Consider the following 20045-nt stretch of genomic DNA (forward strand, 5'->3'; position numbering starts at 1 on the left):
TGCAACCCCGTCAACTAACCATAATGGAAAAGCTTCAAATTGAATTCAAATCTAGCCTAGATTGTGGCGCTGTAGTCCAACTTGGCAGTTTCACCCCAGTGTGATAATGCACTCAATTAATGATGAATGCACTGCCATAGTGGTTTATTTATGCTTAAACAGGTATGCCATTAATAAACTAATGCATAAAAACAGACGCACATATGTAAACAGAAATTATGTTGCATCCTTTTGCAACTTGGTTGGTGCAAAAGGAGGCTTCAGGCAGGATAGTTTACCAGGTGTGTCAGGATGAAATGCCAACTAGCAACCCTCCTAAGTTTGGGTAAGTAGAAATCAAAATTACCCTGGAGACAGTTCAGTACATGAGCTGTTAGTCACTGGGCTTGAGATGTCAGAGGAGTTGCTTCTCATTCAATGTTCCACAGGGTTAACATATATATACTGGCTATCATGAATCCATAGTTCTCACACAGCAATCTAATTTCCAGCCAAGCTCGATACACTGTGGTAGGTGGGTAGACTCGGACAACAACCTGTAAATCAGCTGGCCAGTTCCCTTCCCTCAGTACAGTGGTGCACAATCACCTGCCTCTGACCAGCCCACCAGTTGTCATAGACACTAGCTAGGGAGAGGGGTCCCAATAAATAAAGCACAAGCCAGATCACAGGCAGAGGTGTGTGAAATGTGCAAAATTTGCTTTTGCGTAATTACATGAAGTTTTATATTTTAACATGAAATGCATCATGTCCATTTTGGATGTGAGGCAGCATTTCACATAAAAAAAAAAATGCAAAATAAACTCAAGCGCCCTTCAAACTGCAACTGCTCATGTCCCTTTTGTTTCTGTTCTTGTGCGTTCATTTTTTTTTTTTTACTGCGAATGGATTGCAATTATGAGTGGTAGTGCAGTGAGGCCCTCTTGGACTCACGCTGGTTTTATATTTTAGCTGTGTTTTATATTTTTCATGTTTAAACTGCCCTGCTTTTAGCTTGGCTTTTTAGCAGTGACATTTTACACACTTCATATGCATGATATTATTCTAGGAATATACTGTATGAGTTGCTTGTTTTAGGCAGCCTTTTTGCGACATATAATCAGTACATTCTGTCAAGGCTGGGAAATCCGTACACGATATCCAGGTGCTTGCGTTGCCCGTTCAGGAGACAGTTGTAACATCTAGACCTAGCATTAGATCAGAGCAATGCTTGTGACGCGGTGGCTTTTTATATTATAAATGGTGCACTGACCCGGCCAGGGGAATTAGAGACACAACTGTCTTGGGGCGAATGCTGTATTTAACACACAGCTCTGCTGGTGCTAATCTACCAGCTTCCCGAAAGGATTGCCATCCACACTACAAGCTGACTCCTGATGCAGTTTCCAGGTATGGGGTTAAGACTAGTCCCTTAGCTCGGGCACAAGCATAGGGTACACCCGTTATGCACACAGTATAGTCTTAGGGTTATGTAGGAACATCTAGAAATAATTTATCATGACTGGTTTATTCATATTTTTTTATCATGTTCATAAATCTGGTTATTTTGCTTTTTTTCATCTGTCTAATTATCACAGCTCATCCTCCCTATGCAATGTTATGATTGTATCAATAAATGTATTGAAAACCTATCTAATATCTCTCTTGTGTTTTACCTGGGCATGCATGAGTAGCGAAACGAAAGGGTGAGATCTGTTTCTACGACTTCCTTGGGAGTCCGTGTCATGTTTAGGTTTCCATAATCGCTTGTCACCCAGTCAGGGTTAGGGGTGCAGGTGAGGCACAGTGGGCTAGTCAGGAGTTGGGCCAGTGGTTTCTGACGTTTGAGAAATCTTAGTCTCTCACATACTGAAGTTCTGTCATCCTAATAAGCAATCTTATCGTTTTAATGGGAACCGCATAATAGCCCATGTTTGTGAATTTCATGTAACAAGCATAATGCTAAATGATGCAAGCTTAAAGCCCAGCACCAGAAATTTCACTAAGGCCTAATCACAGGTAGACTGGGTCCTCACTGGTGGCAGAGTTCACAGTAACATTAGTATTTTCCAGGAAACAGCAGCTCGCTACCTAGTTGTTGCAGAAATGTAAGCTACTATGATCAATGTTTGGTGGCTTGATGTGGTGGGCCATTAGACCGGCCGGCACCCAATAGGCCCCAATGCACTTGCACCCTGTTAAGTTTTCAGTGTTTGTCTTGTCCCATCTGTTATATATGTATATATATATATATATATATATATATATATATATATATATATATATATATATATATATATATATATATATATATATATATATATATTTGTGTGTAATATCCTTACTTATGATAGGGGTTTCAGCCAATCCTCTTTATTCATTGTTCTGTTACTGTGTCATTCACATTTTTCTTATGCCCACTACAAGATACACCACGAGGCAGCAGGTCAGCCTATTTCAGCAACTGGCTACCTTCACTGTGAGTGGCGTCATTCTTCCCTTTCACAAGGGGCACATCCACACACAAAGTAGTCCCCTTCAGAAAGTATAGTAAGAACGTGGGCTTTTTTTTCATACGAAAATTACTTTTGATTTCAGCAATGTTTGTTATCTTATATTGACGATGGGCAGGCAGCTCATCCAGCAATAACGTTTAACAAAAACTATGACACAATAAAACAAGCACTCACAAAGCCAAGAAAGCTTTCAACCAACGCTAGACATTTTGGCATTAACAATGTTTGTTGATCCTTGCCTCAAGTACCAACAGAGGGTGCTCGACCATTTCTCAGAAATGTCGGGGAGTATCGATTGTGTGGGGTGCAATAGTTAGCCTTTTCAGGGTGGGGCTGGAGTGGAGTAAGTAAAGCAAATCGCGGCTCAGAGAGGCCCAGCAGCTACCATTCTAACTCCTGAGCCAGTCCCAGTGCTTAGACCACCTTAGATCTGCCCTGAGACCATGAGAATTTAGTGGCCCAAAAGTGAAACACCTGTGAGCTGAGAAAGTAACCCCTTCTCCCTAGACTGACTCCAGAATAAGGAAGTAAAAAGAGCCACTGAGCGTGTGGCTTCTGCTGTTTCAAGTCGGACTTCTATCCATTGGCATCGAAACTGTGCTTTAGGGATCGCCATGCAAACCTATCACCCCCCACCTGATATTCCAGACCCCACTCCCACATTTTATTTCAACTCCTATCCCCCTGGACTGAATAGTCACAGGCTTGTAAATCTGAACTGACGTCCTGTTTCAAGCAACAGGACATGGCCACCGGTGCCTTCGAGAGATGTGCCCTTATGACAGGCTAGCCACATTTTTAACCCTCAACATGTAAAGTTTTAATTAAAGGCATCTGCAAAACCACCGGAATTGTGGATACGTTCGCTGGATGGATGGATATAATAACGCTCTTTCGTCCCAACGTCAGCAGCAGAGAAAAAAAGAATAAGAGGAAGTGAGATTTGGGTGGGGCAGCGCTGGATAGGGTGACCCAGGTACACAGAACTGAATATCTCTGCACCCAGCCATGTTCCCATAATCCCTCTTTAGACAGGGAGTGAGAGACATTACAAGATGTTGGAAACGTACCGTGTCCATCGGAACATTCTGCTGAGCTGCCAAGTTATGCAAGAGACGGGCTTGTTGAGCACATTATAGCAAAGGAACGATGCGATTTCGACACCTTTGCTTTTGGTTCCTTTGTTTTTGGAACCCCTGTGAACTACGCTTCTCAAACATTTGCAGAGTCACTAATGATTAACGCACATTTTATGGATTTATTGCAGCCTGACAGTACCAGCCTATTGTAAAATGTCAGCATTTTAAAGTAGGAAGAGAAGATTAGCACCCCCCACCAAAAAAAAAAAAATCGGAGAGTAAAACATAATGAGAATTTAATGCCAATTCCTCATGTGGTTGACATTCACTGGGATCAGGAACAGCGTTAGAGCCCTGAGGCTTCCCCCTCCACCTGAAAGTTCGGGTCACGACTCGCTGAAGCCCTTCCTGTGCACAACTTTATCTTCATGTCTTGTAATAGATTTAATGCCAGTGCAAAACAAGCAAAGTGCCCTGCGGGCGGACTTATCACACTGCAATCTGCACGCTTCTATTTGAGTATCAGAGTTCACGCGGCGAGCAATAAAGCCGCTCGTAAAACTTTGCCCTGGACACATAAACCCTATCTAAACGTGCTTGCGTTACGTGTCACCGGCTGACGTTCCGATCAGTGGACGCGCAGGCGGCAATTCGAGTTACCATGCCGCCAGCCAATCAGCTCGCGTACTGATATTGATTGTGCCCAATGTCTACTGAGCCTCTTATCGGAAATTAGGCATCATTTAGGTGATTGCCAGGAGATGTAAACCACATCCTGGGGCTCTTTAGCTCTGTGTCCTTCCCTGCAGGCTCAGGAAAGGAGTCAAGAGGGCTGCGTGTCCCTACATCGCGACCACTTGTTCGCCTGGGCTTCGGCGGGAGGCGCGCGGCTTACGCTGAACTCTTTCACACGAGGTAGGTTTGGAATAAGGCAGATAATACTTTGAAAATCCCTCTCTCGTTCTCTTTCAGGATGCTTCCTCTGGAGGAAAGAGTAGTTAGCTCGTTTTCGTTGTATATGTAGCCTGTATCTAGAAAGAACGTGTTTTAACCACGCCTGTGTCCAACTGAGTCCCAGAATCCTGCAAGAACCATTTCCACTGCAGAGCGAATGGTCTCAGTGTTTGTTTTCAACACACTAGCAGATTTTCAACCAAATATTCCAAGTCTGCCCTTAATTTAAGAATTATACGTTTTTTCAAGTTGTTTTTCTATTAGCATTTATGCAGTGAGAAATCAGATATAATAATAAAACATTCATGAAAAATGCATGGTTCTAAAGAACCAGTTAAATTATCCGTAGCTCTGTGGCCTACCCGAATTCGCTCAGATTTTAGACACATGGTCGCTTGATCCAGCTAGCTGTAAAGACTTTCAATAGATTCCTATGAGGGTCTTCATTTCAATGAACCAGTTCAGACAACGGTAGAAAGTAAAATGTGAATTATGTATGTCACAGACAGCACTTGTATTAATATAGTGTGTTTTGTCTTTCTCTTGAACAGGTAGCCTTTTTTCATCAAACACTCAATACTCTGTTTGAGGAGCCATTTACACATATCAATGTTTGAGGACCACAAATGATTAACTTTCTAGACCTTGCAGTTAAAATGTGGTCTCAAGGCTGGAGAATGCACATGAGCCCATGCAGTGTGGTTTTCTAGTAGCTTTTGCATTTGTTCTGAACGCTGATGAGAAAATGTGTGGATTTGGCTCACTACGTAAAGTTTTCTTTTAAATGGGTTGACCTTGGAGACAACTGAGCACCACGGTGGTGGAAGAAGATGTGTCTATGGTGTATATCAGCTGTAACAGCAACTCCATGTGGATCGGTGAAGCTTCCAGTGGAGATGCTGTTACTTTTGATGGGCACTTACAAGCAAACTGAAAACCGCCAAAGGAGGGACACGATACCAGAACTGATTTTTGCAGGAGTATTTTAAACAATGAATTTGTGTGGCAGTAACTAAGCTGGCTTTTTGTGATTCTGACCTTTCTTTACTATTAAGTGATAAAAGCAGAGCTTTCAAAAATGATATAGGCATCTCTTTGCATTGACCACTTTTCAGTGTGTACTAACAACCTTGAGTAGATATTACTTAGCAAAAGCAGAATGTTTTAGCGTTTTGCACATATGGAAATATTAAACTGTGTTCAACTTTAAGCATATAACTTTGCTCTATCTTTTACAGTTACATAACCAAGATATGCACTAGATATTACGAATTTATGCATCATATCCTAATGAATGAGAAATGCACATTTCTCCTAGTATTGCTGTAATGGTCCCATGTAACCCACGCTTACCTTGCCATTTTTGGGAAGGTTGAGTGAACCTTCAGGCTTTCTTAATGTATTAACGTGATTGAGATTTATCTGAAATTTGCCATTCTGGTATTAAAGAACGGAAGAGAAAGAAGAGGGCTGCAGCCATGACTAAGCAGGTACCCAGGGCAATGACCTATGAATTGACAGCCAGTGTGCTTCGCGAGTCTGTCTGTCATTTCTTCAGGCCAATATCCTGATTACCACTACTGGGGTAGATGTCTGAGCACGTGAAGACCACCAAATGTTCTACCACAAAGGACTAGCAACATGAACCGAGCCTTGGGGACGCCGTCCCAGCCGATCCCTACTGTTTGTTTTACTCTGTAGCCACTCCTTGCAGGACTGGCGCATACTTCCGCAGTCAGTGACTCAAAGCTAACAGGAAGTGAGACAAGGGTGGGTCTTGTAAACAGGTGTGCTGGTGTGTCTAGGGATACGAGGGATATCCGAGGTCACAGAGCTGCCCAAGGAGTAAAGGGCTCTGCTGTGACTAAACCCTGGATAAAGAGTGACAAAAGGAGCCGAAAAGCATGCAAGGTAATCACCAGGGATCTGCTTTCAGCTGCAATCAGAGAGCCACTCACATATGCAATGTAATTTCCAACTATGGTTAAAAAATGACATTTGTCATTGTGTAATGAAATTAATAAAACACTATTGCTTTGCAAATTCTTTATGTGTAACTAGTGCTTTTTGACTCACTCCAACATGCTATTTTAGAGAGCTTCACATTTGAAGACAAAAAGTAAATATTAATTGTACTGTGTTTGAGTTTACTGGGAAATCTCGTTTTTGCTCCAAAACGTGATCTTGCTGCTTAAAGACAACAGAAGTGGCTGACAGGCAGTGCTTAAGCAGTTAACAAAAATATTTTGTTAGAAGCTCACCAACCGCACTGGTGAATGCGAAGGGGGGCCGAATACCATGGCGACCTAGTCTCGATTGCACCTCTTTTTTTCCACCACCGTGCCACTTCTTTTCCTATTGTCTCAATCTTCATGTTTTTAATGCCTGCTTTCTCAATTTGTTACTGTTTTACTATTTATTCCTCCCTACATCTATACGCCTTTCTCTGTTTATTTCTCAAATTCTGGGTCAGCGACTGATGGTGAAAAATAAGTCCATGTCCCCAGAAACGAGTTTCGGCGTCACCACCAGGACAAATGAATCACTGATTGGCACATACACGTGTATAATATTCTGTAAGGTGAAGTTCTCGCTTTAATAGTTTACTGTATTACAGGTCTAACTAAAAAGAGGGAGAAGGCAAGCACATTAGGCTGTTTACAGGTGATGACAGAAACCTTTAAGTTTCAGTAAAAAGGTGAATTTGCAACACAACTGAATCCTTGAAACCAAAGGTAGTCATGATGTAAGAAGAAGCCTTCAAGGGATAGTTTTTATTTCCATTCAGGTTTGTTGCAGATGCAGAAGTCTTGCAATACAGTAAACAGAAATGCAGTCTAGACAGACATGAGCAGCTCTGGAAATGGAAAAGGCTAGTCTTCCAGAGTACAAATTATTATTTGGGGAAAGAGAGAGAGATGTCTATCTGTACAGTGTACACACATGCTCACCACCCTGCCACACACTGCTTTCTGCCATAACAAGCTATCAGTACATTCAGGACATGCCCTGTCATAAACAGCCCGAGGATGAAAAGTGTCCCCGTCAGAGACTCCATGAGTGTTGTACTTTGGCTCAACACGTGCAGGTTAAACCTCTAGTGCAAAACAGGGCCAAATGGGGTAACTTCCACACTTGTCCCTGCTACCAGAGCACATGCTACAGGACAACATGCAGCCTGTCATGCCAAGAACATGCCACATAGCATTCAAGCTGCCCTTCCTGCCTGGTCCAAGAAGCGTTCTTTTAAATATTTTGATTTTACCGTTTTTTTGTTTTCTCTTGAACTGCCCGCCTCAAAATGACGCTGAATAATAATTACTATACAAAGAGAATGCAATCATACACATGTGACATGCAAGCCCAAACAGTCCAACCGAACAGATGGCATGGCCTGCACATGTTCTATTTCCACAGCAGTCCTGACAGCTTAACACTGGGGCCCGCAGGGACTCAGTCAGATGCGGACCCTTGCGCTGTACACACAAAGCTACTGGTTGGCAGCAGGTAAACCAGGAGCCCCTCCACTGGGCGCTGCGCTGAACCCCCTCTGGATGCCCTCGGGTCATTTCCTGAAGCGGAAACCAGCTCGGGTCTGTCTTCACTGCTACACGAGTCTTTCCCCTCCTAGAAAGCGGCACACCGTTAACATTTTACCGCCTCGTGTCAAACCTGTGAGGTATTTCTGTTGTAGGTCCGTTCTAGTGGGAAGTCCTGTGAGTGCTTTGTATGGTAGCTACACAAGCCTCTTCATCGTTAGTTAGATGGGTGCCGAAAAGCAGCGTGCAACTACAAAGTATTCTCAAGCAAGCACGTGTCCCATCTGGAAAACCAACTTCTACTTTGCAACTTTTGAGTAGGAGCAATTCTGGGAACTTTACAAAGCAAAGTCTTGGGGATCTGTGAAGCACGAAGCTTCAGAGGAACAGGGTGGAGGCAGGCGGTGCAGTACTTGTGTGACTCCACGCTGCTTCAACTAGGCCACTTATCAAAACAAGCTACACATGGAAAAGTGTGAAGCTCAAAACGCAGCACACAAACCATCACTTTTTTATTGAACGTATGCATGTATGTGGTATCTGTATAGTGCAACCCTAGCGAAAAGGAGCAGAGCGTCATATAGGGACAAAGGGCAGCAGGCAGACAGATAGTGACCGATAGTGACAGATAGTGACAGTAGGGCGTTATTAGATCGCTATTGCGCTGTGATGCTGTGTTCTTTACAGTGTAATGTCTTCATTTCTTTCTTAAATTGATGCAGCTTTGGGCAGTCGTGATGGACACAGGGATGTTGTTCCAGATCCTGGGCATAATAAGGGGAATAGCCTACAGTTTTACATTTGGAAAAATACCATTAATAATTACAGGGCCCTCTGCACCTCGATACTGCTCGAGACTGAGGAGAGAGTGAGTCTCCGTTTCTCCAGTTCCCGCCTCACTCTAGGATGTACTGATGAATTACCCAAAATGCTGCCTCTGCCCCCTGCAGTTCCTCATGGTCCCCAGCAACCCAGAGGGCCGGCAACTCAGCTCTATCTCCCCGTTAGTGCTGTTCCCCCTTCCCATGAAGTCCCATGTATTCTGCCCATCTTCACTCGTTTCTTAATTATTTCACCGCATCACTGCCTTGAACATGGTCCCAGGTAACAGAGCTCTTGAACTTGCTTCACAGTGTTCTGCAATTGTCTGTTTGTTCCCCCACACTTTCTTACTGTAAAAGCCTCCTCTCCTTTCAGCCCCCCTTTGTGCAGCCCCGGCTCACTCTCACATGCCACGAGGTTATTGCAGTACTCCCAAGGAAAGGCGTAGCAAGGGTGCCATGCGCCCCAATGCGAGCAAGAAGAATGGTCCCGCTTGGTTAAAAAAACAAAAAACAGCAAACTAGGGGTGTAGTGGAAGACTCAGACTGCTGGGCCCCGGTGCCAGTACACTTGCTGTACCATTGATGGCTATGCCCCTGCTTCCAAGTTCCTATGGTACCAGCATTCCTCCATTTTCTTCTTTTCCGCTTCTCGGTTATATCATTTCATCCTTCTCTTACTCTCTTGGAAATGAGTACTGGGCAAAAAATGTTTACGGGGCATGACTTGATAGTGCACGGACTTAGTCAAAGTACATTGGTGCTCCACAAAATAAGTGTACCTCACATTTCAATTAACCACACCATGACTGATCCCCTATTAAGGCTGCCTTCTAAACACACTGCATGAGTACTCCAAGCTATGCCTTTCAGTGAGTCTAACAAGGCTTGGTTGATGCATGCATCAGACAGGCTTCCATAACTTAGTCCAGTGACTTAGCCAGCAAACTAACTCAAACTCTTGTCACTGAAGGGGATTCAGATGTAGCAAATGGAAGGATGATGTGCAGCCTAAACCTGTTTGTGACTCAAAAACATGTCTGCAAATGATCTTTTGTTAGATGAATGCTTCAGTGCGCCACCACCCTTCATATACTTTAACAATGAGGTTCAAATTCTCCGAATTATAATACAGCCAAACACTCACTGCCTCTTACTGTACAGGGCACCCAACGCTTGCGCACTCTTCTGCGTCAATGGCCAGTTCATATATGGCAGTGTGGAGCTGGCAAGGTTTAAAAGCTTTTTGTTAGGATTTTTGTCTCATCCCTTAAGCCTGCCCAAGTACAGAACATATGCATGGCGTCATTCTTTGACTGTGTATACCTGTGCCAAAGCAGGATGCCCACTTCCTGAGCAGCCGAGACAATGGACGAAGTTGGAAAGAAGATGCAGTCTAATTTGAGCATCTCAAAGACATAATTTTTTGTCGGCATGAAGGGCTTTCACTGGTGAGCATCTGCCCATCAGTGCTGGACGAAGGACCATAGGGTTGTCCTGGGCGTGCAGAGCACCTTGAGTTGAACCCATTTCTGGAGGATATCATTGGCACATATCGGAGAAGAGATGAGTCTTGTTATAAGAGAATTACGCAATTGGTGTAATTATAGCTCAGAAATAGCTACCATGAAAGACTGACATACTCCGCTCCTTTTTGGGGAAAAACAGATTACACATCAATCCATTAGGGAGACAGGGAAAGAGAAATGTAAGCAAGTCTTCACCCATATCAATGTTTACCAAATCAGTTGTGCATTTTTTAAGAGCACTGTCCCTGTGTTACCTCAGTGAAAGCATTTTTTTTAAGACATTGCTTTTAATCTGTATTTCATAAATAAGAATTTGCAAACATGCATCTCTCATGAGATTAGGAAATTATTTTAACCAAAAAATAAAAAATACGAATCAAGGTTGGAAAAAAGAAATCACAAAATCCCACAGAAAATGTCTAAAAGCAGTTAACGGTATTGAAATAGGGTGCAGATAGCAGTGCACTCGATTCTTTGTCATCACTGGAGTTTTGTAGCTCCATTTGTAAGTGATTTTATTTCTTGCAAAGCAAAACTTAGTTTTAAAGGGGCATTGGAAGACGGGGATGAGCCAGCTGGGCACAAAGGTGGCGGCCCTGCTGCACCAGAGGCTTGGCCATTATCTGTGGTCTTACGCTCAGGTGTATATATCACCTTAGAGTGGTGGCGAACCGGCACTGCTGGAGTACACGTCTCCCACTGTAGCGGTGTGGCGCGACAGAGGAACAGGAAGAAGATGTCTGAGCAATCATCACACTCATGTAGGACGACACCTACGCACGGAGGCCAGGCGAGATGTAAAATGAGATGCGGCTGACTGTTGGATACCCTAAAACATGCATGTCCCCTCAGTGAGTTACCCACATCAAGAGACTATGAAGGGTAAACGGCTGAGCTAACAAGGGGCAGCTCTCATGGAGAGCAACTGGTACAAACTGCAGCAAGATGGGGATGCTGGTGGGGCAGGAGAGGTTCAAGTGATATTTCCTGAAGGAAACAGGTCACAGTAGTGCCTCCTACAAGGTTGCACTGGTCTGTTACATTTATGTGGTTTGTCTCCCCAGAAAGCAAAGAGTACCTTTTCTCTGTGTAAAGTGTCCATCTACCTTGAAACGGGTCAGGTAAGATGATCAAACCAAAATGGGAGAAGCTAAATCTGGCAAGTAAATTTTATGATAAATAATCGTGCTATTGGCACAACTTAGAAAGGTTAATTAGGAGAGAAAGTTTTGAAGGGATCTTGAAATCTTTGCTTCAAATCTATCAATAAAAGTAAGGCTTAGGGCACTGGAGTAGGATTGACACAAGGTCATTGGGGATACTTAAGGAATAATATAGTGATCTGCCAGACCAGGGTAAAGCTATTACCATAACTACTTGAAAACGGAGGGGAGTGGTGTACGAGGGATAATAGGTCCCAAAGAGGATATGAAGAGGAATGTGGTACTTTCGGGCCTTCTTTGAATAAGTAGTACTGGTGTTCCCTTTATCTTCTCTCCCCTCAATACACCCCTGTTCCTCCCTGCTGCCCTTTAGAGAAGTGAGTGAAAGCTAAATTTAAAAGCTTGAATAAAGAAATGAAATTTGTAAAGCGCTGACAGATGCGCAGATGGGGTGTCTGGGTGCTAGGGAGCTCCACTAGCAATAACCTCAAAAAGGAAAAAATGAATGAACTTAAAAAGGCATCAAAAGTTACCAGATAAAAGGTTATGTTTGTTTAGAGTAGGTACGGTGATGATCAAGTATTACAGTGTAAGCGTACTTACAAATATAAACAACATATTATCACTCAGTTATCTGAATACAATGATTTAATACTGTAAAGTGTTACACATTGGCTTTTCGGATTCTCCTAAATAGTGGGGATGAATTAGAGAGCATATTAATCTTCTAAGTCTCCCCTACACAAGTACATCACAAAGTTAGATTTAGCAGTATGGGGCACTCACCCATAATAAGATGGGCCAACTACTAACAACAGCAGGGCTCTTCCTGTCCCATTTCCTGGGAACCAGCTGTAAAGCTGTATATTGTACTCCTCGGATTCCCGATGGTACCGAGCATAAGTACCTATGGACACAACCATAAGCAATAAGGCAACTTGCTAAATCTAGGGCTACTAGGGAGACACAGTACTAAATGAATTAGTGTTTGCTTCGCTGAGCATGGAGCAAGAAAAACTGGAGGAAACGCATGATCTAGCCTTGAATTCATAAAAATGTCTAATTTACAGAAATGTTTAGAACTAGAAGATCTTACGTTTCCAGTAGCAAACATTGGTTATTTCTGTGTGCCACTGAGAGGAGACGATGAGTGCAAGTCAAGAGATGAAGGAAGTATTGGTGTCTCTGTACTCTCCGATCGGACGGCCCCACCAAGCAATGCCATGGAATTTAAAAAGAGGAGCTCCTGCGGAGAGCTGTGGTTTGGTAGTAAGTGGTAGATTAGCATTGCTTTATTTCTGGTGAAGGGGTATAAAGAGTTGATAAATATACCTGGGAGTCGGTCCATAGAAAAAATAAAGGAGGAGGGGGAAAAACCTTTCCTGAGTCCATGCCCCTAAGAGGCAGATGTGTGGTGGTGGACGATGCAAGAAGGCAGTAGGCCCTTGGATTCTGCAAGATAGGTTAAGAGCTCAAAAATTCTTTCTAAGGCTTCTCCCCGAGTGAGCTGCAGAATTGAGTTTATGAGAATGATGGCAAGTGTGCTTTGCATTCTGCCTTTGACCTTACTGTGGTACCTTTATACATCTAGGTCTTCTGAGCAATCAGCTGAAAGTTAATATCATCGACCGTGCATTCAGGCATAGACCAGGAAGACAGATATGAAAGATGCCTCATGTGGACATTAGTAAACTCAAAGGACATATCATTTAAGAAAAAGTAAGTTCAACATTAACCGGTAAATGAGCATATGTGCCAATTTGGAATGTAAAAAGTTATCATTTGTACTTAATTTGAATTCATGTGAAGCTTTAACATAATTTATCATCTTTGTTTTTTGCCCTCTTCAAACTACTGTCTTGCCCGAAGATACTCTCAATAATAAAGGAGTTAAAGGGGTCTCCTATCTTTGGGTAATCTATTTTGCAAACATGTCAGTAATTCTGCTCTATTCATGAACACCTAAGTACCCAACCAATATGATTAACAGGACCAAACTAAAACAACCTACGTTTGACTAATCACAAGTCTTGATGAGAAAGAATAAAAATGCAATTCCCTTCCGACAAACTAATTCAAGATTGATTTTCCTTCATGTTATTTATAGAAACAAGGCTGATTTTGGAGATACTGGGAATAAACAATTGTGATAAAACTCCACTGAGGTATAACTGGTAGCTTCTGTACCTGCTGATTAGAGGTTCACCTGTGTTCTTGTGGTAGAACACAGGAATAGGAACACCCCAGCTTCTCTGCCGTGATATACACCAGTATGTCCGTCTGTCCAGCATTTCCAGCATTCTGCTACCTGCAGATGCAGGAATAAACTTCACTTTCTTCAAAGCTTCCTGTTAAAATTAGAAAAATATTAATAGAAGTGGCCATCATAGAAACTCAATTAGTTATAGCAACAAAAGTAACACTTCTCCCACAAATGTGATCTCCTTTCGGCTTTCTACTGATTCAATAATGTTTACTAACACTATGTTTATTATGGGATTTGCAGCAAGCAATGCATGTCTTAAGGCTTTCAGGGGCTGGATAGGAAGGAGCAAATAGGACCTACCACCAACTAAAGAGGATACATCCATGTTTTACAGGTCTTTCTGAAACTATTCATATTTGGTGCTTTTGTATCACCACCAGAAGTGAATACCATGGCTGGGTAGTCGGGATCCAGAAAGCTCTACCTTGCAGACATGCTCTTCTGGTCACTGGATTTGTGTATAATAGAAGGTCTTATGGATAGGCTGTGAGGGTGTGTTTAAATCTTTCAGCCAAAAAGATTGAAGTAATTCATAAACAGCTCTGTGTTGTGCTTAATACGTTCTTGAACTTGCAACTAGTGCAAAACAGCCAGGTTAGTTCTGATTGAATTCGTTCTTAACTTCATTAGGACACGAATCGCGGAGGTTTGAATCAGTTGCAATCTTTGAATCTTTGGAAGGCCCAAGTCAATGTATTTGCAAAGGTCAAAGTGGGAGAACATAAACATATTAACAGCTGAACGCTAAAAATAATAATAAAAGTGGATTCGTTTCTTAAAAGTATTTACCGCAAAGACATAGTAGGACTAAGCCACTGCTTTATTCTTGGGGATTAGCACCAGATTCAGGAGGAGCTTAGCTCTAGTTTTAACATCACTGGTACAGGCTCACAAGTAATCTGGTCAGAAATTACTATATCAGAGGAGTGGCAATATATAGAGCAAGTTTTTTTTTTATTTTCACCGGTAATTGGTTGTAAACATGAAAGTACCTACCTGCTGAAGACACATCTAGAAGTTGTTTACTTCGGCACCCAAACTCCTCTTATATTTAGGAAGATCTGGGTCTTGTCGTGACACATATGGAAACAAAATCTAAATTCTTGGAACAAAAAGGCTAGTGGGGCGGCTACACAAAATATTCCTCCATAGAAAACCCTCAGAACTAAATAGTGTTATATTTGGCGTTTTACATCATTGCTAGATAACACAGGGCCATTAGAGAAGTTCTTTGTTGTCCATATAGGGTCTACCTTTTGAAAGAAACCTTTCCATTTCCTAGTTCAGATAGTCTCACCATGCCTATACATTCATCCGAAGTGCTACTGGATCTTTTCTGATTAATTTTGTTAGGTGTTATGACAGCCAACACACGTTTCGTTCTAGCATATTAGTCAAAGAGCTTTATCAAGGCTGTTGGATTACAGCATTCAATATGTTTCATAATAATGATTGCACTCAGTGAAAATCGCATTTAAGTGAACAAAGTAACTGTGGACATGCACTGAAAGGTGTTATTTAATATTGCTAGAACACGACAAATGCGCGCTACTTAATTGTCGGCAATGTGCCATGGCATGATTAATATAGTGACAGTAATATTGGGCAAAAGGCACAAGAACAGAAAGTGATCAGCTGTATAGCTGACTTGCTTGCCAAGTAATTTCCCAAAACAATGTGCAGCTCACGTGACAGACAAAAGTAAAAGATGAGACAAATTAAAAAGTTCAGGATCAATCTTTTTTAGAGTCAACATGTATGTAAATAAATGTTGCCCAGTCTCAACAGCCAATATTCTCGAGCAACACATGCCACCTGTCGTAACACCTCTAATAACCTTATTGTCAGAAATAAATAACTGTGCATAGCTGAAACAGACTTTGGATGAATAATTTAACAATTTAGGAACAGCAGTGATATCAGCAGTCCAACAGTTAATTTTCAAAAGGTCGATGGTGTCACGTGGGTTTGCACAGGTCTCTGCTTTCAAATGACTATTGATAACATTATTGAGGGAATGTACCAACAAGTTAAAAGCAAAACAAACTATTAATTTTTGCGAACTCAATGTTCTGTTTAAATGTCATAATATATATATATTTTTTGTAACTAACAGCAAGCACACGTTTTCCATACTGTATAAAGGTAAGCTCCGAGATTTTCCTAACTGACACACTCTGGGAATGTTTGAGTTACACCTAAATGTTTTTTTTATTAAAGATGCAGCTGATGTAATATATTTACCTGGGCTCGTGTCTTCAGGCTTGCTGTGTTTACAAACCACTGTTTACTGGCGCGGATAATTACAGGTTGCTTGGTCCTCCAGTCATAAGGGTAGCTGTGCTCAAATAGTTCTTCCTTCAGTAGGCTCTTTGTATTCTGAAGCATTTGAATGACTGTTCAGCAAATATTTGAAAAATAGAGAAAATGTACCTCAGTTTAGTAAGGAAACAGAATAAACTGTCCCAGAAACCTGCACCCTTTTGTTATAAAACAAACATACAGTGGCCAAAATAGTGTCTAAAGAAATATTGCACCCTAAGTATTGTTTTCAAAAATATTGCCTCTGGAGTTAATGACAGAAAATCTTCACCTAATGCAGCAATACAATTATTCAGAATAAGGTATTTATGTAAGATTATATTTCTTTTATCAGTATTCTGACATGCAACCACGCTCTCAAACCTTGCCAAGTCTGAAACAGCAAAACAAAAAATTGAATTCCTCTCAGTACAGATTTCACATCTCTCCAAAATAACTTTGTTAATCACCCCAAAATACAATGGGTCACATTTTGAAAACATCAATAATGTGATTAAAGTTGAAAGCAGGCTGATAGCTCCTGTACAATGTGGCTCACGGATCAGTAGTTAAATGTTCCATTAATTTAAGCTCAAAATCTAGGCTAAGAAATCTAACCTGTTTCGTTTCCTTCAGTGAGCACAGACTTATTTTGGAGGTCAACTCCTGCTGCTTCTGTAAAAAATCCATTTTCATCCACTATACAATCCTATAAAACAAACAGAAAAACTAGTTAACTTAGACTTTGGCAGGAAAAAGAACAATAAAAGTTTTACAAATGAATGCATCACTCCGATCGGAGGGTACCAGAACTATTTTGTACCGCATTTTGGCTGAGATTTAATTCAGAAAATGTGCTCAAATCCCATTTTGCAAGTGCTGGAAAAAACAGACAGACAAACACAACCCCCACCCACATCCACACCCAGTACACACCACTGTAAATCATTCTTTTCAGAAAAGACTCTACATCTTACACCAAACTTATGTAAGCTTTATAGAGTCTCTTATTAATTTTCCAAGGACACATACAAAAGAGGACAAAAGGACAGAACGCTCACAAAGCTGAAAGCAGTTATTATAATAAAGAACTCAACACACACAGATACATGCAGAATGAGTGGTAAAAGACCGAAACACAAATGCAAGTAAGAGATCAAAAAACAAGATGGGAAAAAGGATGAAGAGAATAGATGCACCACACACTTATAAAGACCGAGGCAGTTAGAGACAAGGAAGCTAGTCCAAAATAAAAAAATAAAAATACAAAAACAGTTAAAGTAAAAAGATCAACATTGATGGAGAGGAAAGCATTTGGAAAAAAAACTATATACATTCCAAAGATCACCAAAAAGGGAGGTATTATTTGTCCTTACTACTAGAATTTTTTTAGGACTATGGGCTCCTATTAATCAATTTAGCAATCATAATAGTGCTCAAAATGAAATTCTTTTTAGTTTGAGGAAGTGGACACACCTAGGCCCTCATTACGAGTCTTGCGGTGCTATGACCGCCAGACTCGCAGTGGCGGTCCGGCCTCCACATTATGACCGTGGTGAACGTGTCACGGTCGTACCGCCGGCACGGCACTTTTTTGCCACCCGGCAGCTTGGTGGTGACAGCGGTCTTAATCCGCCAGGGCAGCGCTTCTCTCCCGGCTTTTACATGGTGGTTGCACCGCCACGGAAAAGCTGGCGGAGATGGGGTGCCAGGGCCCCCAATGGACAGCCCCGTCGTGCCTTTCACTGTCTGCTTTGCAGAGAGTGAACAGCACGACAGGTGCTGCTGCACCCAACGCATTGCAACATTGCCACAGTCTCGAGTATGAGCTGGAGTCAATGTTGTGGGCTGTTTCCCGCTGGCCCAGCGGGAAACTCTTAATAGGGGCCGAGGGAGGGCTGCCACATAGGTGGTAACCCGACTGCGGGAGTTTGGCAGATGGGCTTTTCTGCCCACCAAACTCATAATCAGGGCCCTAATCGTCTAAGACCACAATATTTTGCCATTTAAGATATTTTGATCTGTTATCCCAAAAACTAGAAACCATTCCATTACTTTAATCAAGACGTGAACCACTCCTATACATTTGCAGAATGAGTGTGCCAGCAAGGGATCAACCCAAATCGTCATTTAAATGTAATCCATTCAGTTACACCAGAGGCCATTAGATACTGCAAAGGAGGTTTAAGGCCTTCAACCACTACAGATAAAATCATAGTGCAAGGAGTGTAACATGGGTGAGGAATTTATGATGTGTTGACTGGCTGATAAAAGCAATGAACTTCCTCTACAACTTACAATTTACAATATCTAAACTTAAATTATCAACAATTAAAAGTCACTTATTATTTACATTTTGCCAAACTTGATTCAACTGATAGTCAGGAAGACTGGTAGGATCGTGGCTGCTGACCTTTGATGTGATAACACTTTACCAGGAGGTAACATAAAAAAAATTGCTATTCTCTTTTGTAAAAAGGGAGTTGTACCATGATTTGCTGTTGGGCCTGTTTATTTTGGGCCTGACCAAGTGCTTTCTTAGGTGACTTCAGCAGAAGCATGAAATTCATCCAAAAACCAGAGGTATCTTCTTCACCAATCAAGATGCAACTGTGAGAGCAGCAATAATCAAAAGTAGTATGCTTAAGCAGGTATTGAAGCAAATAAACATGGGGGGTAGAAGATAAGTGAAGATAAATGGGTGGTCTGCGGAACAATTTCTTGTGCCAACACATATGCTCTACTTTCTCCCTCTGCAACTCATATTCATGCAACTGTCTTTCAGTTCATATTTGTGACACTGTTTGGGAGGGTGTGGGGTCACAAAAGCCAGGTCCACTGGGTCTCAACAGTGCGGGCTGAGGTAATTTCCCTCTGATGTATCTGCAAACTTGGCCAAGGACACCCATCAACACTTGACTCTCAGTGGTAGTGATGGCGGAGCAGACAAAGGCTGCTCAGGGAGGGAGTGAGGAGGGGGCTTGAGCTCAGGACTCAATCACACAACAACGCAATTACTGATTGTCTACACCACACACACAATATATAAAAGTTACAAATTAGTGTCATTAGGAGCCGAGCTGTGCCGCTATCTAATCTCTCCCCAGTTCCACTCTTTTTCTGATCCAGGCGGTATTCCTATGGTATTTAAGCAGTAGTGTAATTATGGCTCATATGCAGATTGGCCTCTTCACTGTAAGCTGTGCTGAGCTCTTACAGATCAGTTGTGCAGTTCTTACCACCCTTGGTGGATCAGTTTGGTTGAGCAACCGTCCACCGGCATACTTGTCTTCCTCGATGCTGTACATGTCTCTGAAGACTGAAGAGAGGTATCACTGGCAAGAGCAGCAGAACTCGAAGAAGACTGCATCACACAAGGAACAGGTGGGCAGGTTTTTTGGTATTAGCGCAGCCCTGCATAGCCTGATCTACTCCGGGTAGGTGCGTCACGAACAGGCTGAACTTTGACTGGCACTGCAACCACACACATGCCAATCTTCAAATGGTGTTGCAGCCACGCAACAACAGATATTGTGCAGCCAACAAGGCTGCACAGTGTTGCAATTTGGCTTAGTTCAAGCAATGCTTCCTTTAGGCACTATGGTGTAGTACAGGTTGTGCTTCTTTTGGGCACTGTGAGTTCATAGAGGCCACGCTGGACTTGGATCACAACTTCATTTGGGCATCAGTGAACTTCAGGTCGAGTCAACACTGTTTCCAATAGAAACCACTCTTGGAGAGACTGTAACATTTCAATACTAGAGCACACAGCTCTCTCTTTCCACAGACCTTCTTTCCAAGAAGCCCAACCAACTCTGGGGTCACTCTGCACCACATTCCTCCTGGACTGTCACTCCTCAAGCAGGAGAGTAATGGAGGCTGGCTTCTAAGTGCTTCA

At 42.2% G+C, this 20045-nt stretch overlaps 1 protein-coding gene across 1 annotated transcript in view; it reads right to left on the bottom strand.

The window, feature by feature from the left end:
- Positions 1–20045, bottom strand: part of IARS2 (isoleucyl-tRNA synthetase 2, mitochondrial) — a 381953-nt gene that overhangs the window by 242860 nt on the left and 119048 nt on the right. Inside the window, exons 10-12 of the mRNA XM_069233870.1 lie at positions 16766–16856; positions 16091–16242; positions 13768–13928 (exon numbers count right to left, since the gene is read on the bottom strand). Coding sequence (XP_069089971.1) covers positions 13768–13928; positions 16091–16242; positions 16766–16856 — 404 coding nt within the window. The remainder of the gene's footprint in view (positions 1–13767; positions 13929–16090; positions 16243–16765; positions 16857–20045) is intronic.

Source organism: Pleurodeles waltl, chromosome 5, assembly GCF_031143425.1.
Source record: "Pleurodeles waltl isolate 20211129_DDA chromosome 5, aPleWal1.hap1.20221129, whole genome shotgun sequence".
NCBI classification, from domain to species: Eukaryota; Metazoa; Chordata; class Amphibia; order Caudata; family Salamandridae; genus Pleurodeles; species Pleurodeles waltl.